The sequence below is a fragment of the Argiope bruennichi genome, chromosome 1 (assembly GCF_947563725.1).
Source record: "Argiope bruennichi chromosome 1, qqArgBrue1.1, whole genome shotgun sequence".
Lineage (NCBI taxonomy): Eukaryota > Metazoa > Arthropoda > Arachnida > Araneae > Araneidae > Argiope > Argiope bruennichi.
Window position 1 is genome coordinate 102,423,521 of NC_079151.1, and position 16,542 is coordinate 102,440,062.

The 16,542-nt window shown below is 29.2% G+C and overlaps 1 protein-coding gene across 2 annotated transcripts in view; it reads left to right on the top strand.

Annotated features, from left to right (window-relative positions):
• The window catches only part of LOC129966385 (putative sodium-dependent multivitamin transporter), a 34,908-nt gene extending 24,910 nt beyond the window's left edge, over window positions 1–9,998 (top strand). For both annotated transcript variants that reach the window (XM_056080810.1, XM_056080818.1), the window contains exons 9-13: window positions 2,092–2,246; window positions 4,309–4,547; window positions 6,836–6,945; window positions 8,017–8,114; window positions 9,864–9,998. In XM_056080810.1, the coding sequence (XP_055936785.1) occupies window positions 2,092–2,246; window positions 4,309–4,547; window positions 6,836–6,945; window positions 8,017–8,114; window positions 9,864–9,923 (662 nt within the window). In that variant the 3' untranslated portion in view covers window positions 9,924–9,998. The remainder of the gene's footprint in view (window positions 1–2,091; window positions 2,247–4,308; window positions 4,548–6,835; window positions 6,946–8,016; window positions 8,115–9,863) is intronic.
• The last annotated feature ends 6,544 nt before the right edge of the window (window positions 9,999–16,542 follow it).

Sequence of the window (16,542 nt, forward strand, 5' to 3'; positions counted from 1 at the left end):
ATTTTGTATTTTGTAATATTGTAGAGAAACTCTCTCTCCAACCATGCTACTTATCCGATTAATGTTTCGCATATAATGAAATACATTTGTTACGAAATACTTCTAATTCCTGATTTTGTATTTCGTAATATTGTAGAGAAACTCTCTCTCCAACCATGCTACTTATCCGATTAATGTTTCGCCTATAATAAAATACATTTGTTACGAATTACTTCTAATTCCTGACTTTGTATTTCGTAATATTGTAGAGAAACTCTCTCTCCAACCATGCTACTTATCCGATTAATGTTTCGCATATAATTAAATACATTTGTTACGAATTACTTCTAATTCCTGATTTTGTATTTCGTAATATTGTAGAGAAACTCTCTCTCCAACCATGCTACTTATCCGATTAATGTTTCGCATATAATGAAATACATTTGTTACGAAATACTTCTAATTCCTGATTTTGTATTTCGTAATATTGTAGAGAAACTCTCTCTCCAACCATGCTACTTATCCGATTAATGTTTCGCATATAATGAAATACATTTGTTACGAAATACTTCTAATTCCTGATTTTGTATTTCGTAATATTGTAGAGAAACTCTCTCTCCAACCATGCTACTTATCCGATTAATGTTTCGCATATAATTAAATACATTTGTTACGAATTACTTCTAATTCCTGATTTTGTATTTTGTAATATCGTAGAGAAACTCTCTCTCCAACCATGCTACTTATCGTCTCTACGAATTACAATATTTAAAGCATATACTTTAATCCGTCAGCAAATGCACGGGGTGTTTTTGGTTCCATCTTTTCTCTTTTGTTTAGAAATTCTTGAAATTTATAAAACACTTGTTACTTCCTAAACATTTATAGAGGAGCAAGAAGAAAAAGGAGATTAGAACAACATAAATCAACGAAAGAATATTTCCCAATTTTTACAAGAGGGTTGGGATCAAATTGACCTCGGTGTGTGCTAGCATTTCAGATTCTTCTAATAATATGAGTATGTCAGTTAGCAACATAGATTCAGACATCTTGCAGCAAGTCTTCCTACAAATAGTCAGAATGATGATTCGTCATACATTCATGAAATTTTTGAGAGTGATCGTGATACAAAGCCAAAACTAAACGCAGATTCTGAATACTCCAGAAAACCTGATCTAATCCTTTCCTGCTCGTAAAAAATGTAATAAATCCTTATATAAAATGCTTTCTTTTATAATATGAATGAATTATCTTAAAATTAATGTTAATAACTCGTTTTATTCTGAATGAGTATTAATAAAAGTATTTTTTGAGCATGTACATAAAAATGAAAGACATGCTCAAAGTCGTATGTTTAAGAAGTCGTTAAGAAGTTGTGTAAGTCGTATGTCGTTTTTTTTCTAAATAAAGTCCAATGTAAACTATATCTAAAATGTAGATTTTCTTATTTTTCCAATATTTTTATTCAGGAAAAAACTACTTACATGAAAAATAAAATGAATACAGAAAAGGTATGCAAAAAATGGGCTAAGTTAATTTTGTCTTTTTTTACTAAATGTTGCATTTGTATCTTAAATAAGAACATATTTCCATGGAAAAAAACTTCTGTATAATCTAACCATATTTTATTTTTATACAAATAGCAAATAAGATAATGAGTAAGGGCCTAACAATTTTGGGTCAAAATGACCCTGCGCATGTGCCAATGTTTAAAAAAATGGGTGTGTGTGCTAAAGGGTTAAACTGGAAGTATCAAGAACATTTTAGAGGAGAATATTGACCAATAAGGGAAGATTATGTTATTTTCTTATCTAAAATGTCGTTTCCTAAACTGTTTTATAGTTGTGTGTCCTTTCTAACAGAAAAATGATTCACCATTCAATCATAAATATTTATTAATGAAAAAACAAAATGAAATTTAGAGAAATATGTATATTTAGAAGATTTCCGCTTTAGGTGATTCTTTCTGGATTCAGAAAGCATAGTTTGGGATTTTTTATAATGATCTTTTTAGATCTCAAGCAATCAATCTTTTTTAATGATCTTTAAATGTTTTCATTTATATTATTACAATAAAACTCAATCAGATTTGAATCAATTTTTCCCACCTAGCTCTTTTCTTCGGTATCCTTTGCATCCTGATGACAGTTATGGCAGACTCCTTAGGCAACTTAATTCAGGCGGCTTTCACTGTCTATGGAATGTGCGGAGCTCCGATTCTTGCTGTCTTTCTACTTGGGATGCTCACCACCAGGACAAATGAAAAAGTAATTTTTTGCAGCACGCATAAGCAAATGTTTTTCACAATATTATGTAACAATACATTGTCCATAAGTTCTGTTTTTACTTATTTTTCTTATCTTTGAAATAAATTAATTTACAAAGTCTCCCAAATTTATAATCTTCAGAGACAAGAATTTAGTATCTGTTACAACAAATACGAAAATAAATCATTTAACTATATGTCATAATTTACAACAGTTTTTCTAATGTAGCAGAATAGATTAGCTAGAAACAAGCCTCTTGGAACGATAGTTAAATTTAGGTAGCAACTATCAAAATACCAAAAAAGTAAAAATTCGAAGAAAAATAAGAAAAAAGAATCTCTCAGCAAGTTGAAAGGTTAAGGTAGGAGACACTTGTCGGAAGATCTTATATGTCCAAATAACATGACCTGTTGCACAATATTTTACAAGAAAAGATTAATTTATCAATAAATGTTTTACTTTTTAACTTCCTCTGAATGCAACGATAAATATATCATATCCTTGCTGAATCATCTACCAAGGTATTTTAAAGTTTTCTCGATTTCCTTAAATAAAGTGTAATGTATAAAAAGAAGCGTAGTTCAAAAATTAAAATAAACATGAATTTTCAAAAAACACTAGATTTTTTATAGATGAGTTCTTTTTGATCAATTCTCTTTTTTATATAATGCAATTGTGCTCGTCCATGGGTAAGGAAATTATTATAATACGACTCCACCTATTGATTAATGCAACCTTTGAGAAACTACATAGAACTAAAGGTAGAATTTAATTTTATCATTATTAGGTTGTCACACAGGAGATTATCCTAAGAGAAAAACTGACCGAAATAGAAAATTAGTTTGGCGAAAAGGTAAAGAAAAAATCCCTTCCTGTAGCAAGTTTGACTGCTATGAACATATCATTGCTACCCACTTACTGTACTATGATATTTAAGAGCAGTAAATAGGATTTAGGTTGTAGAAAATTCTGAATGTATTCATGGTTCACAGCCCTTGACTTTCTTTTCCTGATTCCAATTACTTACCCAAGTCTTATTTTAATCCATTTGACTTCTATTAAAATCTATAAATATGCATATATATACAAAATTTTATTTCTTTAGTGTAACTACTTATTATTTTATATAACTTATAGTATTTAAGTTTATAATATTTATACTATATATATATATATATATATATACAGGGTGTTGACGAATTCGACCGACAAATTCAGAGGGGTGATAGTAGGCATCAAGAAGATAAAGAATCACCCATAGAACATGGGGTCCCAAACGACGTTTAATAGGTGAAAATCGCAAAAATATAGAGAGACGGAGAGCTGTTGGAAAGTGTAAAAAATTAATAAAAAAATAACAAATGGTGTTGCAACTATGAATGTTTTTTAACTGAAAGCACATTCTTAAAAGTGTTTTTCATGCTGGTAAAATGTGGATTTGATAATCTGAGAGGGGGCGTAAATTACTGAAAACGAAAAGCAACCATATTTGAAAAAAATATTAAAACTTAAAGAAAAATAAAATCTTGAAAATGTAAGGAATTTTATATTCTATAATTTGATATAAGTGAGTAGTGTGAGAACTGGGGTGTTTTAAAGATATCCAAGAAAAACTTAAATGGGAACCAGGAATATCGCTGCAACATCAGTACAGATGTTCGTAGAGATCGTTGTCAAATTGAGAGAATGTTTTCAAGTTTTAAAATATTATTAAATTTGATTTGCACTTAAATGTTTTCAATAAAAGGTTCAAAGCGTAATCTTGAAATCGTGAAAAATCAGTGAGATAAATAACTTTGAAACTATAACAATGTTACCGCATTAGTTAATGAAAGTGTTATTTCATTTCGAATCCTTTTATTGTTCTGTAGAGAAATTTTGAGAAAGAGAGAGATTACTTAAATTAGAGAAAGAGAAATTTTGTTATTCTGAAAAATGAGAATCGAGAATAGTTTGAAACAATAACTTCAGGTTGAGCTTAATTGATCTAAGAGTTGTTTTGTTGCACTACATTGGGAATATCATATATATCTGCAAAATATTTGAATATCTTTAATTTCAGGGAGCCTTAATTGGACTTTTGTCTAGCCTGTGTATGACAGCTTGGGTTAGTTTTGGAGCATCAGCCAGAAGAGTAAGACCAAAGATCTTGCCACTCTCTACAGAAGGCTGCATTGCAAATTCTTCTTTGTTTAATACAACATCATCATCCATTCTTAGTGCTACTATGATGTCAATGCTTCCAGAAACTTCAACGCTCACTACTACATCTGCTATTCCCAAAATAAGAACAGAAAATCCGTAATTATACCCATTTTTATTTGTTTTGGTAAAATTAGACATGCAAATTAGAAGTTTATTTTGTTGAAAAAACATTATTTCTTCCTTCTTATTGGGTTTGAAGAAGTGTCTGAAATTTTCGAAGTGAATTACAAAAAAAAAAAAAAAAAAAAACGTTTTATATCTATATAAACGAAGCAGATTTTTTATCTATATAAAAAAACGTTTTTTATATATATATATATATATATATGTATAGCAGATTTACATTTTGTTGATATCAATTGCAAAATTCTTTACTTGTTTATTTTTACGGCCCTAGTTTACTTAGCAATTTTGAGAATACACTAAGATCATATAGATAAAATGTTTACTTGACGATTTACAGATTACGTCAAGATTAGAAAACTCCATTATATATAAGATGTTAATTTTTATTCAAGATGGTCGGCGATGTTTTATATTTCTTGGTGATTCATTGCGAGGCTGTGAAAATAAACAAAAGCCCATAATTCCTTATCACATTGATGTGTACTCTTATAGAAACATATAAGAAAGATAAGTCACTATATAATATAAATCAAATTGAAAGAACTATATATAGCTAATTTACAAAGGTTGTATGGAAATTTCTTTCCGACTTCTTAAATATTGCTTCAATTTTATAGCTAAATGAAGCTAACATTTTCCAGTAAATAAAATTACTAAAATTTCTTTCAGAATACTACAAAGAAAAACTATGCTTAATTGAATTTTAAAAATAAAAATTTAAAATATAGTTAGTAAAACAAACTTAATTATTAAAATAAATTTTACACTAATAATTTTTTTAAGTTAGTTTTTTATTTAATGGCAAATAGTTCTGGAAAAACTGCATGCTAATATAATAAAATACTATTTTATTAAAGAAAGGTACATAAGAAAAGTTACATCAAGAATACAATAGGATTACTTTGGAACTTCATCCTATTTAATTTTACATCTAGTTAAAATCTCTTAGCAGGTAAAATGCATTGATGAAGTGCAACGTAAAGAGATGGTGAAAATCCCATTTCCGACTTTTGGTCTGTCTATATTATTATATTGAAGAGAACGATATTTTTTTATATCTACCTAGTATTCAAATATTTTCAAGGCATCTTATAATCAATACAAACATTAAAAAATGTCAGAAGAACAAAATTATTTTGTGATATGCAATTCTAATATTGGAAAAACAGAAAATACGCAAAGTCATATTTCAAATGACACTTCCGTCGAATTTGTAATTTACGTCTAATTTACAATGTTCTATTATGTTTGGAAATATCATATTAGAAGTAAAAAAAGGTCAACAACTTAGCCTTTAATCAAACCTATAGTGTGTAAGATACTAAATAAAAAATATGCTGGTTAGTGCTATGATTATATCACAAATATTAGAATAAAAGCATGAACATATTATGCAAATGTTGGAAATAATATTTCTAATTACAGTTTTGACGACCTTAATTGAAATTATGAATAATAAAGCCTCTGAAAATATCTATTTCTTTTCTTAAATAATCTAATTTAGGAGTGAAATTAAGGGCCCACTATAAGCTGGAGAATTCTTTTCAAACACAAAAGTAAAAATATATCATATTAATTGTTTCTTATCTTAGCGTTGATGATATTCCCGAGGCTGAATTGAAGGCTGCCTAGTCTAAATTTTGACAATGACAGCATAAAAGTATCCTGTATTTTTTTCAATAGAATTGTTTCAGTGAAATGACATACAAGAAATTAAAAGAAGGTATTATATAATTATTTTTAGATAGCAGAAGAAGTCATCAATAATGAAGAAATTATATATCATCTCATTTTAATGATAAGATTGAAAGAGCCACCTTCGATTCGGCAGATTTCTATTCTGCAATCAGAGAGATATTTGTCCTACAGCCAAGTTTGAAATATGCCAACGTCCTTTTTCCAGCAGACCCTTAGATTGTTCAGGATTTCATCAAAAAGTGAAAACCTAGACTACTGCCAGACTATTATAGGCATGACATTCATTTAATGAATATTTCTTTATGTGATCAGTAGTATATCATGCGACTAAAGGAACCAAATATAGTACACATCTATGAAAAATTCTGAAAAATATTTTTTTTTAATTAATAATTTGCTTAGAATTAATGCCTAACAAAAAATTTAAGTTATTTTTAGTTCATTTCCAAAAATTGTAACAAATGTGATTTGCACTTGTAATTGCATTTTAAATCTCTGAAAACAAATGAACTATGAAAGGAAAAAAATGTAGTCATAATCTCTAATTATTTTATGTTTAGGCCCATTTTCCCACTGTACAGGATATCTTACATGTGGTACGCACCATTCGGCTTATTAATTGGACTGACAGTTGGGTACATTTCCAGTATTATCATCAGTCGTATTACTGGTAAGTTATTGGAAAGAAGTTACTTCTTTACAAAATGATAGAATCTTTTTAGTACTAAATTCAAATATTAGCAATGTTTTGTCATAATACTAGTTTCTTTGCTTTTAAAATGATCATATCTTAAATTTATGTGTTAATTAGTGTTAATTTAATTTGTGTTTGATTACAATTAGCAATGAAGTACTCTAAGTATACCTTTCCATTTTGAAACTCCATGTGATATATTAATGAAGAACTTAGTATATTTGATGCATAGTTATATGCTGAGGAAGACATTAGTTCCAGTGGAACTTCTTTAAACTTTGAAGCCAATTAGAAAGGGAAAAAATCGATTTGCTATTTTTCGACAAGTTTGTTCAGCGAAATTCAGAATCAAATTGAAATAGAGAAACTAATATATCAAATGTAAAATATTTCCTCGTTACATCTGAAAGTAAAACTACAGAACAATTTCCATTTGAACTAATTATAGAAAAGAGAGAAGTTTTGTCTTTTTCAAAATCTTTATATTACATTCCTGTTCACAAAAGGAAAAATAAATAATAGTGACGTACTAGAGATCAGTAATAGGAAAAAAAATATTAATTTTAAAAAAACATTTTATTGATATATCGCTAAATTTTAGTTGATCATTATTAATATTATTATCTTTCTCTATCGCCAACTATAAAATAATACTTAATAATTTGTATAATTTAAAAAAAAAGGGGTGAGGTCATGTCTGTGCCTTAAGGTAAGATCTTGTCTTCGAAGTCTAAGGGCTTTGGTTCTGAAATTTAATCCTACCAAAGATCTGTCGTATAAGTTGGCTTGGTGAAAATTAGATCTGGCAATATAGGAGAAATGCTTTTACATTAGTGTTGTAACAGAATTTTAGAAAGGGGAGTAGGACAGGTATAATTCATATCCAATGATCAGGATTCAAAGTTACGAGGTCAATCCCATACTAGCCCTCCAAACTGGAAGCTAATATAACTAAAGTAAACTAAAAAAATTGTTTATATTATTAGTATAAGTGCATTATTAAGCCTTATTTTATTCAAATATTTTACCTTTTTTACATGTTTGTAGGTGAATATCCTGATGTTGCAGATGAATTTGTAAGCCCTGTGCTAATCAACTTTACTAGTAAAAAGAAAAGTTTCAAAGATCAAGGAATTGAAATTCAAGTAAGGTTTATGTGCTTTATTTTTAGATAAAAGTTATTCATGTATCTCATTACATAAAAAAAAAACATATCACTTCTAGATATGTCTAGTGCTTAAAATCAAAAATTATTATACAAGAATTCCCCAACGTTCCAAAGAGCACCGAGTTTTGAATGATTCTCATCAAGCGGGGAAGGCAAAAATTGAAGTTCAATACCAATGAATATAGCCGTCTACGTCTCATCCCCTCCCGTACTATGCAAATTCTATTATAGAAATAGTGATAATTCGACGTCACATCCTTAATGTAAATCTCGTTACATATTTGGTCTCGAATTTAAAAATATCTACATTTCTGATGAAAATGTAATGTCTCAATTTCCATCCATCTATCTCTTTACTCTTTCCAGCTATCGTATTAGCAGGCAAATGGATAGATAGACTTCCTTTAAATGGAATTCGCCAAACAACTTATGAAATTTACTGTTTGAACCACGCACACCAAATATCATCTTTCTACTTTAATGGCATTTTCAGTAATAGTAGCAAAAACGGCAACAGAAGTAATAGAAACAAGGCAAACGGCTAATAGCTGTAATTTTTTTTAAAAAATAATCTGTTTTATTTGTTTATTTTATTTGAGGAAGATCTAAAACGGGAAGATTAACTAAAATGCCGTTGTTGAAATTTTTGAAAATTACAATACTTACTTTTTAAACAGGCCTGAAAGAAGAACATAAGCTACAAAAAATCCTAGTGTTCTATGTGCTACGCTATGGAGTATGAGTGTATTTTAAATATAATTACAGTTTTATCCATGAATCTTAAAGAAGTTTCAACCTAGAATGTACATTGACATCTCCGGCACGTCCGAGGTATATGGTAAAATCTGAATAACCAGACCGCCGCGACAGTATTGATGGGAACTAGGACTCCTTAGGTCTATCATTGGGCACGGTCATTGGGCTATCATTGGGCTCCTTAGGTATCATTGGGCCTTTCCCGTGCGCAGTGCATATCCCGTCATCAGTAAGGGTAGTCGACCCCACATTATTTTTGTACCCATCCGCGTGGAGAGGACCAACCTCGTCCTCATATCTGAGGTGCCTTCGGCACGGCATAGAACCGATATAAACATTTGTTCAATTTGCAATGCTAAATATGCGGCTGCCAAAATCATTGGATATATGTTACAATAATAGAAACACATGATTACCTTTGCACACAGATAATAATTGAAATATTTAAATCAGTATAATGATATTCAAAAGAAATGCATGTTTTTTAAAGAAAGGTGCTCACAACATTCATAGAAAATTAAAGGAGAAGATAAGTGAAAAAATTTGTAGTCGAGCCATCAGCTAATATGTGTATAATTCTAGACTTTTTTTCTCAGTATTTTACATATATATTATTGTATATTGCTTTATCTATAGCATTGCGCAGTTTTATAATGTATACAAGTGCATTGTTTTTTTGTTTTATGAAAATTTAAAAAAATTGAGAAATATAACTGGAAATTTACATCATTATGGAAAATGACATTTATTTATGTATATTTGGGAATTTACTTGATGATGGAACATTAAGTTCTTCTATAATTTTAGTTAAAATTAAATTATTTAGATTTACTTAAAAATGATTACTTTTTGCAAATTTTCTTAAATTATTTGCACCTATAATAAATCGTTTGTAATGTAAAAATAGTTGATTTGTGTTTAATTTATACGAGCAATTGTTGGCTCTCAATAATAAACTGATCTTTTACAGGCACAAGAAGAAGCGGAACACTTGACCAATGGCGTATCAATTCACCACACAGCAATTTAAAGTGTAAATGAATGAATGGTTATCATCATCAGATCATGAATAATCAATAATCATTGTTTCTACGTTTTATCTTCAAATAAAATAAAAACAAATATTGATTAAAAAACAAATATTAATTTGTATATACATTAAACACTCAACGCTATATTGGCACAGATTTCAGATAAAAATACCAAAATTCAAACTGATCATTTGATTCAACGACTTCTTGTTAAAAAAAAACTTAAATACAGACAATTAAAGTTGATGAGTACCATAATTTTCAGACTAGATCACTCATTATATCGATAAAAAAATTCATCGACAACATTTAAATTCTATATTTCATGTATCTTAAAAATATTATACAATCTAAACATATAGGATAAATTATATGTTAATATTCGAAATAAATTACACATTTAAGATAAAGGGCAGCGCGATAACGTCAGCGTTAATTATAAGTATCGAAAAAATAATATCATAATTCAGTCGAAATAAACTGCAAAAATACGCTGTACTATATGAGTATGGTGAGAGTGGTCTGAAATTAGATAAGGTCATAATGTTTTGCTATATTGTGGTGATTGTTATAGTTAGCTAGTTGCCTTCAAAGAACAGTTGTTAATTTAACATAATAAAAATACTTTGTTAGCATCATTCAATTTTGATAAACTGCATCGTATAAGAAAATGAAATTATTATTTTACTTTATATTTATATTGTAAATATATAGTATTATGGATTGTTACAAACACACGCAAATATATAGTATTATGGATTGTTACAAACACACGCAAATATATAGTATTATGGATTGTTACAAACACACGCAAATATATAGTATTATGGATTGTTACAAACACACGCAAATATATAGTATTATGGATTGTTACAAACATAACTCAAATGAAGAGTATTATGGATTGTTATAAACACACGCAAATATATATTATATGGATTGTTACAAACACACGCAAAAGGGCGAAATTAATTTACGAATTGAAATGAGAGAAATCGTTGGAGATAAAAGCTGTGCCAAAGTTTTGTTTTGTGATGTTTTTCAGAAATGGAGGACAGAGAAAACAGGCGATTACTGTTGATGTACGAAAACAAATGAAATAAAAAATTGGGGAAATTGGTGCAATGATTGGAGTTGGAGAAATCTATTATAATATTTTCCTGTTAAAGCTGTGCCAAGGTTTTGTTTTGTGATGTTTCTCAAAAATGGAGGGCAGAATAAAGAAGTAATTATAGTTAATGTATGATAACAAGTGCAAAAAAAACGGCGAAATTGGTGCAGTGATTTGGGTTGGGGAAATCTATCCTGGTATTTTCCTATAGAGAATGTACAATGATATAATGTTTTTGAAATTTCTCTCAAAAAAAGGGGGTTGATGGGAGAGAGATGACCATTGAGGAAATATCTAGGGATCATGAATTTCAAATATAATAATAGAAATTAGACAAGTGGTTGTTTTGGGTACTGTTTCTTTGGTTTTTCAATAAAATGTTCATTTTTTTTCTCTTTTTGAAGCATCAAAACAATTGTACAAGGTTTCAGAAAGAGACCGTTTTTCTTTTTTGTTCTTAAGAATTGTAATATGAGATGTGAAATCATTATTCTTGATCTTAATAAAAAATATGTAATAGATTTTAATTCATGAGGTTTTCTATCGGAAAAATTCATCAAAATTAAAAATTTTTGTGAATATAATTTTAAAATTTAAAATTACATTACAACATATATTATGCTATTATAAAAATAAAAATGAAAGCAGTCTCCAAAGAAAGGACATAAAAACTAATTTTCAACGGTTTACAATGAAAATGAATAAAAAACTAAGTATATTAAATAAAAAATTATTCTATATTTTTAACATACATTGATTTTTCATAATTACCTACCTAAAAATAAATATATTAAGTTTTTGACTAATTTAGGTCAAAGAATTAGCAACCAGGAACTAATGTCATCATTTTCATCATAATTTTTTTATTCCGAACTCAGTAATATATTTATTACCCTTTTCACGATAATATAAAAGGACGATAAAAATGTCATCTGTATTGGAAACATGCTTTTCTTTACTTCTGTTTTCGAATCAAGTTGCTAGGGATTTTTTAGAACACTTATTTCAGACGTAGTACAAAAGGATTTGATATGATTTGCAACCTATGTTAAACACACAGATGCATACACACACACGAAGAATAAATAAGATTTAAGACTGTGCATTAGGAATTATCAAAATATATAAATTAATCCTTAAGATATCTTTGAATTTTTTAAAAGTTGGCCATCGAAAACCATTTGTCTGATTTCTGCAATTATATATGAAACTTATTCAAGTTATATTAATGAAAGATTAACGCCACAATAAATACGTTGGTTTTCATTATGTACGTTATGTCGTGCACAAAACATATAAATATTGCAAAACAAAGATTTAAGATAGTCTGACAAATACGCAATTTCATAACTTATAAATATATTGCGAAAGAAATAAGTTTCCTTTAGTCTTATTTAACGAAACGATTGATATACAATAAAACTTGAAATAAAATAAGAGCTTTTCGATAGCGGCCTCGAGTAATATATTCCGATTAATCGAGGTATCAGTTGACCCAGACTAATAAAATTCTTAATAGTGGCAGAAGTGCGGAGCTTTTTTTAAAAATTATGCGTTTGTAAAGATTATCTCATTACAAATGATTTAAAGGAGCAGGGAATAGTACAAAAATTTAATTTAACAATTTATTTAAATTTAAATTTTGTTGACACAAACAATATACTTACCAATACATACATATCAATAGTATATATAAAATGATATCTGATTTAAAATTAAATTCTAATTCATTTCCTAATTTTTATCTTAATTTAGCCCATATAAACTTCATTCTAAAGTTTTCTCTTGTTTCCTGATCCAATTCCAACTATTTTTGTTTAATTAATGCTAGAGAATCTCTGTAAAAATGCTTAAATCAGCGGTTCTCACGCTCTGAATTAAGGGATAAAAAGTATCGTTGTAAGCAATTTCTTTTATATGATCCCAATAATTCCCTTACCTAAATCGACACGTGTAAAGAAATCCCTATCAGAATCTTCTGCCGTGCTGTAGATTGAAGTGCATCATCGCTTCTTGTTTGTTGTTGTTGTGTCTTATCCTCTAGCTGTCTGCCTAAGACAGACAAGGTCCATTAGACCGTTGACCCGGAGAAAGTCGAGGTATATGTCCCCTCTGGAAAGTCCCAAACAGTTCATGATGTGCTCGTGAGAGGCTTGCTGAGCTTTTCATTTAGAGCAGATCGCAAAGGTCTTTTCTGCCCTCTAAAAACGAGAGATTTTTAATGTGGCCGCTTGCCAATCTTGATATTGTCGTTTGAGAGGCTCTGTCACAGTTGAGAGCAAACGAAGAGCCCGGCTCTTTGCCCGCATACTAGTGATGGCTAGGAGGGATCTTGCACTCCTTTAAAAGTTCAGAATTAACTATGGATTGATATTTTAAAAAGATGAGGGCTGAAAAGGAAGAACTAAGGTGCTGCTATTCTCTTTGGCCAAGCTATCTGCAAGCTAATTGCCGTAAATGTCAATGTGCGAAGGGAACCATTGAAAATGAACATCACGGGACTCTGAAATAAGCCCGAGCTTAAAAAGGATCGAAATACTTGTTTTATCTCGGACTGTAATTCAATTGTGGAGGTTTTGAAGGGAGCTGTGACTATCCTAAAAGATCTAGAGGTCCCCGAAATCATTTTCATTGAGAATAGCTTCAAGGCCGTATTCGATTATGATTAATTCGCTCTTGAAGACAGATGAAAAATCAGGGTTTCGGAGGCAGATGGACAATTTATGGCATTATTGGGATCTTCTTTTTTGGCATTTCTGGGGATCTCACTGATGATCTCCAAGGCCAGCTGTCTAAGATTATCTGGAATCAAGACCCTTTTGGTGACCTGGATAAAAAGGTCAAAGTGAAAATGGACTCTGGGGAGTTCCTCTGAGAGGCTCAGAAAAGATTTTAAGGAGTAAGGCTCAGCAATACCATAAGCTTCTTGTTTGTACATAAATTATGCAACTCGGGATGGAATAAAGCGAAGTTTTATAATTACAAAAGTTCCTCCTCTCTTCGGCCACGAAACTGTTAAAAAGTTTATATACATAACAATAGTATTTTTTCAGTTGGAAATACATACCGATCTCTGAAGGGTTAGAAATTAACAATTGTATCTCGATTAGAATAGGCACCCTTTAGAATAAGGAAGAATTAATAGTATCATTATTTATCTGGTTCATTATCTCTTTAAATATACTCCCCGCTAAAATTTAAACGTATTTACATACAGATAATCTATGAAGATCTAACAATACCAATAGCAGTGATGTCATTTTAAAGTAAATGTAATCTTCACAATGCCATTTAAAAATAATTATTTTATTAAAATATTTTAATATGTCGTGTTTTTAAAACGGACTAAAAAGTATAAAATAATTTCTCCCAGCTCTGTACAGATTCAAAACTTCACTTTTTATAGAAATGGTGCTAAAAATCTGTGATTGTGAATTCTTAAAATTAAAAAAAAAAGCCTTTCATTCGGGGATTGTCATTTATCTTTTCTTGTGAGCCCTACTGGGTTTTTATATATAAATTCGTTCTTATAAGGGAAAGATGATAATGTAATAGTTTATAAGAATGTGATTTTTTTCTACTTTTAATAAATATGGATTTTAAGCTAGAGAAATTGGGAAACCATCATCTTTCTTAGACATATTAGTTTATTGTTGTCAGCATTTGTTTACTGGAAAATAGCAATTTATTTAGCTTATAAAAACTTTCTAAGTGATTTAACTTCATTTTAGAAAACCCCAAAGAGGGAAATACTTTTTTTTCTTTACCTTGTTTCTTTTATTTCGCGATGTTCCCATCTCTCATTCTGATAAAGAATATGTTTGCTATTCTTCAGTCTAGACCACTTCATTTTAAACAACTAAATGTCGTGCAAATATGTTTTGAAGAATGGAAATATGCTTTTACAAATGATTAATCAATTTCAAGGACAATTTGAAATTTTTCGAACTAAGACTGTGTGAAATCCCCTCGAACTTAGAGCATGTAAAAAAAAAATATGTTTGAACACATTTTCAAGGACATTTTGGGAATATATGAGAAATTGATGAAGAAGAAAATCATTTAAATTTAACCTATTCTGCCGAAAACTCATAATGATTTGGAAGCTTTGTCATTATTATTTTTATTGTTCACAATATTAGTAGAAGATTTAGAAGTTTTTTTCTCTTTTTTTTGCTAACTTACAGAGTTTTCTACCTAAGTAATGCCAAAACTTCAGAACACATTTAAATATAGTAAAAAAGCAATATCTTAAAAACAGAATTAAATATAAAGGATGTTCGAGGAAATCAATCAAATATCGTTAAGATTCAGAAAGTATTTATATATATATATCTAATCAAATATCGTTAAGATTCAGAAAGTATTTATATATATATATCTAATCAAATATCGTTAAGATTCAGAAAGTATTTATATATATATATCTAATCAAATATCGTTAAGATTCAGAAAGTATTATAGTAAACTAATTTTTATTTCATTTCTTTGAGAACTTAACTAATGAGTATTTTTTTTTTAAAAAAAAATCAATATTTGAATAGTTATGCGGGATTATTTGAAAGTTAAAAAAATGCAAATATCTAAATCAAGAACACGATTTAAATTGCTTTAAATTATATATTATAAATTGCGATTAATATTTGTAATTTTTTCTTCAATTTTCATAATTTTTCAGTTTTATAAATAATCGAACAGATGCGGATAATTTTGAAGTAAAGAAAATTGCAGAAATATATAATAAATTATTGGTAATAGCGAAATTGGGCAACGTCTTTTGACATTTCTTTTATTTTAATAAATATTTTTGGTATTTTTCTTTGTCTCGTGACTATTTTAAGCTAAATTTTTCTGAGGGTAAAGACCCCTGAGCACCCGAGGGCAGAAGTCTGACTTCTAGCTCAAATGAAGATAACACACACACACTCGCTTACTCAACCCCTTTTTACAGGGGTTTCATTCACACACCTCACAGAGAGAGCGCAAGGAAGAGAACAACCATGCCCGAACCAGGACTCTAACCCGGAACGCCTAGATCACGGGGAAAACCCACTACCCCTAGGCCACGACGTCGGCGGTGATTTTTTATTAATTTTAAAATAGCTTAAAATTTATTAATCAAAAATGAAATTGAAGGCGATAGATATATTTTGTGTAATACGATAATTTTTTATAAAATAAACGTTTGCATTTGAAATAAGTTATTTATAAAGAGTCACTTTACAGATGCTTAGGATTTCACATAATATTAAATAAATAATTATTATTTGTAATAATCCCTAATATTAAATAAATTCTTCCTTTTTTGCTTTCGACGAATAATAAGCAGGTTTTTAAATAAGTTTTGGTGACAGTGAATTAAAGCATAAAACTTTTATCACCAAAAGACATGAACTTTCATACCGAGCAATGCTGGTTATTTCAGCTGGTAAATATAGATCAGTAAGACGTCAAGACAAGTATGCAATCCGGTCATCAATTATTTCACAACGAAGCAGTAACTTACA